General features: G+C 38.5%; 1 protein-coding gene across 1 annotated transcript in view; it reads right to left on the bottom strand.

Moving 5' to 3' along the window:
* Nucleotides 1-1217: 1217 nt before the first annotated feature.
* BICC1 (BicC family RNA binding protein 1) overlaps nucleotides 1218-6855 on the bottom strand; it is a 305576-nt gene continuing 299938 nt past the window's right edge. Inside the window, exon 21 of the mRNA XM_007451161.1 lies at nucleotides 1218-1531. Coding sequence (XP_007451223.1) covers nucleotides 1401-1531 — 131 coding nt within the window. The 3' untranslated portion in view covers nucleotides 1218-1400. The remainder of the gene's footprint in view (nucleotides 1532-6855) is intronic.

Below are 6855 nucleotides of genomic sequence, written 5' to 3'. Positions count from 1 at the left end.
ATAATATTGCTTTGAAGAAAGAGAGGCACTTAGTGATTGTCTTCATGGATTGAAAACCCTTCATAAATCCATAATAAGATGTCTGAAAAGACCTAGGAAACAATGTTGCCTGATTTCTTGGACTTTCACAGTATCAAGATTGTAACAACGAGTTTAGCCACTTACAAAATAGTCTTTTATTTTTCCTCCTTCAGAACTCTGCTGTCTTTGTAAACTGTCACCCTGGAGACTTAAATAAAGCCTTTCCATTCTCAACAAACCCAAGTCTACTTCAAGCAGACAGATATGGTTTTAGGCAAGTCCTGTGACCACATGGAGCACAGCTAATGTGTACATAAGGACAGTGATGTATTTCTCCTCCTCATGGCAACAGTGCTGTCTTGTCAGATGATTATTTATCTTTTTTAAATAAAGTGACAATCTAGGGCTCCAGTTATTGAATGCCGTCCATTCTCTACCATAAATCTCTAGCAGATATCGATTTAATCAGTTATGTACGGTATGCTTATAATATCTAAAAATAAAAGTTTGATATAAATAAGTGTCCTTTAGTGGCAGTATACTAAAAATAGCCCTTTGCCTTCAGACAACCATTAAAAACATTTTAGCAATAAAGGCAGCAGCTAAATATGATGACTGCAAAGGGTTAATATTGCAAAGTCCATTTGGTGTTTCTTTGCTCGCACCTGTTACAGTGAACTAGGTTCATTGCTAAGTGTTTCTAGGATGCTGACATACATGAACAGAACTGGTCCATAACCAAGTGGAGTCACTTACATTTCCCAAAGTCACAGACTGTTCTGCACAAAAACTAATAATCCAGTACTACTATATCAAATAAAATTTTAACGCAGTCTGATTTGTACCAATACGTCAGGTGACAAAAATGAAAGAGAGATAATTTCCACAGGACAAGAAGTAAGAAAGTGTAAAGTGCTGAAAGACCTCAATAATTATTTTAAAGCAGTACCAGAAAAATCCCACTTTGATTATTTTTTTTTTTAAATCCCCAAATACCAAAACAAAATAAGCAAACAAACAAAATAACTTCTGTGTTTTCTGGCATCCCAGATGTCAACTCAGCCTTCATGTTAAGTAAAAAAATCAGTGCATATGTTATTATATAGGTAAATAAAAACAGGAAATAAAGCCCTACCCTCATATTGCAAATTCTGTCCAATTGCCGTTAGGAAAAAAAAAGTAATCCTCATGTGGCATTCTGTATGATGACATAAGAACATCATCATCTCTCTCTTCGGCACAAAGTTCAGGTGCGAATAAGATGCTTTGGTCCTGATACCAGACACCCGAGTGCTGAGGATGGTGTGCAGTGAAGGCTGTTCACAGATCTCCTGCGTCCGACTTGACAGAGTTGGCGGGCGCGTGCCTGGACGGTACCGCTACCAGCGGCCACTGACACTAGCAATGTCTGAGTGATACTGACGGGGTAGCCTCCCACTTGCTCCGCCTTCCAGGAAAGAGGTGCGTGTATTTGGCGGTTCAAAAAGCTTTCTTCGGTTTTTATTTAGCTCTAGGGAGAGAGAGAGAGAGAGAATCAGCACATGGCAGTAGAGCTCAGCTCAGAAAATGGTCATGTGGTAGGTTTTGGGGGGAAAGTCAAGTAGGTAGCAAAAGGAAAACCTTTAAGTTAACCATCAAGACGTTTTTGAAATGCTAGAAAGTCTGATACGAAAGGTAACCATTTGTAGCTGAGAGAACCAAGGACAGCAAATCATTTTTACTGCAGTTCGTAAAGTATCTGGGGAATGTGTCATCCTCAGAACACTCTCAAGTCCAAATATACAAAATAGTTTCACCGATCCCAAATGTCATTTCAGAGGCAAAGGGAGAGGCACCATCAAAGCTGGTGAAAGGCATATGAGAGGATGTATTACCAGTGATACAGAAAATTATTATAGCTCATTAAACTCATCCATGTCAAACACAGTGATCGTTAAATTATTTAAGTCGACATGAAAAGAGGATCCCACTTCTAAACACCAGAATACTGGAGAAGCACACTGATCTGTTAATCCACAGCCCCAGGTACGAGGGAGACGCGAGAGGGAAGAGATACGGGGACATATGTATATGTATAGCTGACTCATTTTGTTATAAAGCAGAAACTAACACAACATTGTAAAGCAATTAATTATACTCCAATAAAGATGATAAAAAAAAATCCACAGCCCCACAGCCACTCATGATGACTACACTCCTTGAGTCAGAAAGGGTTATATGAAGAAGCATATCGCATCAGCAGGAGGTTTCTCTGAATAAAGAATCAACTTAGTAAACATAGCAACAGTTAAGGAAATTGATACAGTTGAAAACAAGCAATACGTGAATCCAAATTTTCAGGGAAAAACAAAGATCCTCGATTTTCATTTTAAACAAACCAGAGTACTGGTTGTTTAGTTTATGTCTTTTCCCAACTAAAAATTATTAACCAGAAAGGTGAAAAATGGAAGCAGCCTACCTTGTTTATGACTGCAATACCCATCCTCCCCTCCATACACACATTCACAAATTCTCAAGTCAACTGATGTAATTATTACTAACGAACTCATACAAGTAAATAGAATTGTCAGACTCTAAAAAGCAGCGTTTCTGATAGCCACCAAATGCAAATACAGTTGACCTTTGAATAGCGCGGATTTGAACTGAGTGGCTCTACTTATACATGGATGTTTTTCAATAGTAAATACTATAGTATTAAACAGTTGGTGGAATCTGCAGATGCAGAGGAACTGTGGATACAAAGGGTGACTATAAGTTACATGGGGATTAACTCCTGTGTGGTTCAAGGGTCAACTGTATCTTCAAACTTATTCAATCTCAAGTAGACGGAATATATAGTTGATGTGTTCAAAGCTGTTGTCTTTTTCTCTGGGAGGGTAGTGAAGCAAGTGATTCAGCACCTTTAATTATCTGCATGGAACTCAGGACTTTTTCAACCATACACACACACAACCCCATTCTGAGCTCTGAGATTACACAGCAAGCTATGGCCTGCTACAGTAATGCTGAGGATGAGAACAGAGGCTCAGGCAGGTTGCAGTGGGTCATAGGTGGCCAGGGACAGCCATATGGCCAGATGTACTCCTGTCTCCCAAGTGCTAGAAGCGGGATCAATACCCTTAACATTTTACCCCACTGCTTTCCAAAATGTAACTGTCTGCCCTATAGGGGTGACACATGAGTGAAGACACCTCTTTTCTGTTCACATTTAAGTCTTAGGGGAGAAGAGAACCAACAGTAATTTATTAGAGCCTATTATACGACAAGCACTTTACATTCGTTGTGTCCTATTTAAGTCCTCCTTAAGGGGTAGATAATATTACCATCCTCCAGTTTATAGATAAGGAACCTGAGTTTTAAAAATAGACGAAGTAACTTGCCCACATGCCTGTTAAGTAGATAAGGAACCTGAGTTTTAAAAATAGACGAAGCAACTTGCCCACATGCCTGTTAAGTAGATAAGGAACCTGAGTTTTAAAAATAGACGAAGTAACTTGCCCACATGCCTGTTAAGTGACAGAGTTGAAACCCCGCCTGCCTGATGCAAAGGTCTATGCTATGGGCTTCAGTGGTCCATCCATTGGGCGGAGATCAACCGAGGTATCAGGAATACAAATTTGAGAAATTGGTAGTTTCAGGTATGTAGATAACAGAGCTTTCCTTCATATTTTACATGGATATCAAATTTACTTTTTAAATAGATAAAGCTTAGAAACTCTGAAGAAGCAAGGAAGATATTACAAGCAAAAGACACATGCAGGCATGCGTACAGATGGCTATTGTTTCAAGTTCCTGAAGAAACGCAGTAGCAATGACATTCCTATCACGTGTATCTTGTTTAAAAAACAAACACATAAAGTTCAGAGATCAAGACAGAATTGAATATATTTAAAGGCAAACTTATAGGAGAGTTGAGAATAAATGAATCCCCTTAAACACAGCCTGGGAAAGTTTTATCACCTTCAAATGAGGAGACTTTCTTTGGCCTCCGTTTTCTCATGGGGAAGTAACCCATGAATCAGGAGGACATTCCCACACTATAGAGAAGGAAAAGGAAGGAGTAGGTCAAACACCATTCTCCATGAGCACATGAAAACAGTCAGGCCACTGAAGACAAAAATTTTTAACGGACATTGAAAACTTCATTCTGAAAAGTCACATGAGCTAGATTTTTGAGAGGACAAATGATCATGAAGAAATTCAGCCACTCCCTAAAGATGTAATTTCTAAGAGTACATATATAGAGATATTCCAAGTGTGAAGCACAGAGATAAGTCTTTAAGATTACCAAGGATCAAGTCCTACTGAAGAGACTTTAGTTCTTGTTGTTGTTTTTTAAATTAGAAAGCAAACTCCCTCTTCTGATTTTTTTCAGTAAGCCTAAGGGATAGTTTGAGAAAATACCAACCTTTTTCTTTGAAATTCCAAGGTTCACACAATCCTGGCAGCTCTCAGGATCTTGTTGCGGATCTGAACAGAGTCACAAACTAAAAGAATAGGTCAGGAAATGTTAGATCTACCTGAGGCTGTGGTGGAAAGCCTGTCAACAGGATGCTAAACTTCCTTTCACTGAGTCCCTGTACATTTAGTTAACCAATCACTAAAATACTCAGAGAGAAATCCATGAATTTTCAAAAAATCGTGGATTTGAAAAAAAGATGAAATTTTTTCTCTGATTGATTCATTCCTATCAGAGAGAAATCTCATCTCCTCCTATAACATTAACATAAATGTCTTCTGGCCCAAGATTAAAAGCAAACCAAAACCTTATACTGAAAGAACAACTCCGATTTTAAGTTAAAAATGACAAAATTTTAAAAAGTAGTTTGAGCAAACTCTGTATCTAACCAAACTATGTAACCACAAGACAAACCTAAGTCAAGGCTGACCTGATATCCTGCCTCTATCTGGAAATGAAGTATTCTGAGACTTTAAATGAATGTCTTTGTTATCAGAGGAATCGAACTGGAAAAAGAAGCTTTTTGATGAAGGGTTTCTCAATAAAAACTTACTCCTTGCAGAGAAAATGATTTACCAAGTTCAAACAAATGCACTTCAACAAAGTAAGGCAAAATCATCCTTAAATAATCAAATACTTCCCACTGTACAGAGCATTCATAAGGCATCTTATTCAAAGTCTCTAATTCCCTTTAAAAGCAAGAGGACCTGTGAACCTCACTGAGAGAGGCAGTCTATAGAAATAAGATATAACCTCAAAAGAACACACTGAAGATGATGATTGGAGAAAACATTCTTTTAAACGAGGACTCAAAACCCCTCCTGTTTTTGCACTCTACTCCCCAAAACCCACCTAGGATATATCACCAATGTATCCCAGAGTAAAAGTACTGAAGATCCACTTGGAATCTATGAAAATATTTAGAGATATTTGCTTGTTGCTGGAAGCTTTAGAGAGTTTGGAATTGGGTTGACACACAAAGAAAAGACTTAATTTTTCATTGTACTGTCACGCATATTCCACAAATCTCTAGTGAAAGATTATGGAGTTCTGAAACATACACTTCTGTGGTATAAATGTGTGGCCCCATAGACATATTTTAACAGTACAGGCATGGGATTGAGTTAATAAAATTTCAAGTAGTATATCAATTCCATTTTCAAATTAATAAAATAATGTAAAAATATATAAAGTTAATTTGGATACAGAAGTAACCCTCTGAGACTGAGCTTTAGGGTAAAGAAGTTGAAAACTATCCTATTGCCACAGATTGTTAAAAAAAAAAAAAAAGAAAGAAAGAAAGAACAATAATAATACATACCATTAAAACTGTAGGTTATTTTCACTGTGCCTGATGATATACCACATGGAAGGACAGATTTTAGAAATGGAAGGTGACCTTACACAATCATCTACTCCAGTCCACCTTCACAGTTAAGAAACCACAACCAAAAGAGGTTTGGAAACTCACCCAAGGGTACATGACTTGGAGAGGCAAATCTCAGATCTCCTTATGTGAATATAGTGTTCTTTCCACTATAACCAAGCTGATCTGATGAGTGAACAGGAAGCAGTGGCTGCCCTGTGGAGCACCATCAGTGCAGCCGCTTGGGTATATAGGGTGGAGGAAGACTTCTCAAACTGATGTGTGCAGGACTCTAACCATACAGAAAGAAGCCTAATGGGCTGCTCGATGGCTGAATTTCTGCACCTATTTCAAGGCTACTCTGCTTTTATCTGCTTCAGATATATACGATTTCCTGTGGGGAGGTGGGCGGTGCTAATCAGCTGCTATAAAATAAGGCAAGAGCAATCTGCTGCTGAAAGAAAACGGAAAACCACTGAGGCTTTTAGTTTGATGGTTCAATTAGCGAATGCTGTTTAGAAAGGGCTTTCGCCAGTTGGATGCCACTGCTGGCCTCATAAAAGCATAGCCTACAAATTCAGTGTTTTGAAAATCAACGTCATTTTCTCACCACACCTGACGTTTGGCTCTGTCTTTCTGAGAGACTGGCACACATATAAAATTGTCATTCATGAACTTGATCAGAAAGACTTCAAAAAGTAACCTCATTTTTCTGCCCCCCCATTCCTTCCTCATATTTCTCTAAACACCTTTTTGAGGTACATTGTTATGTATTTGCCAACTCATCATCTCCCACTCCTTCAACGTGGGAGGTACCTAGTAAATACGTATAGAGCATTTTCTTATACATAGAACATGCAAAAGATGCACAAAGGTGGTGGTCTGGGAGACAGACCTTCAGACTTTCCTTCATTCTGTGACTACTTTTACGATACTACCCTCTTCTGTGACTCACAAATTCTATTAAAACTTGGGGTAGGGCTTCCCTGGTGGTGCAGTGGTTGAGAGT

This window comes from Lipotes vexillifer, unplaced genomic scaffold, assembly GCF_000442215.2.
Source record: "Lipotes vexillifer unplaced genomic scaffold, Lipotes_vexillifer_v1.1 scaffold1309, whole genome shotgun sequence".
NCBI lineage: Eukaryota > Metazoa > Chordata > Mammalia > Artiodactyla > Lipotidae > Lipotes > Lipotes vexillifer.
Note: the sequence above shows the minus strand (reverse complement) of the source record. Positions and strands in the feature narration are given on the sequence as shown.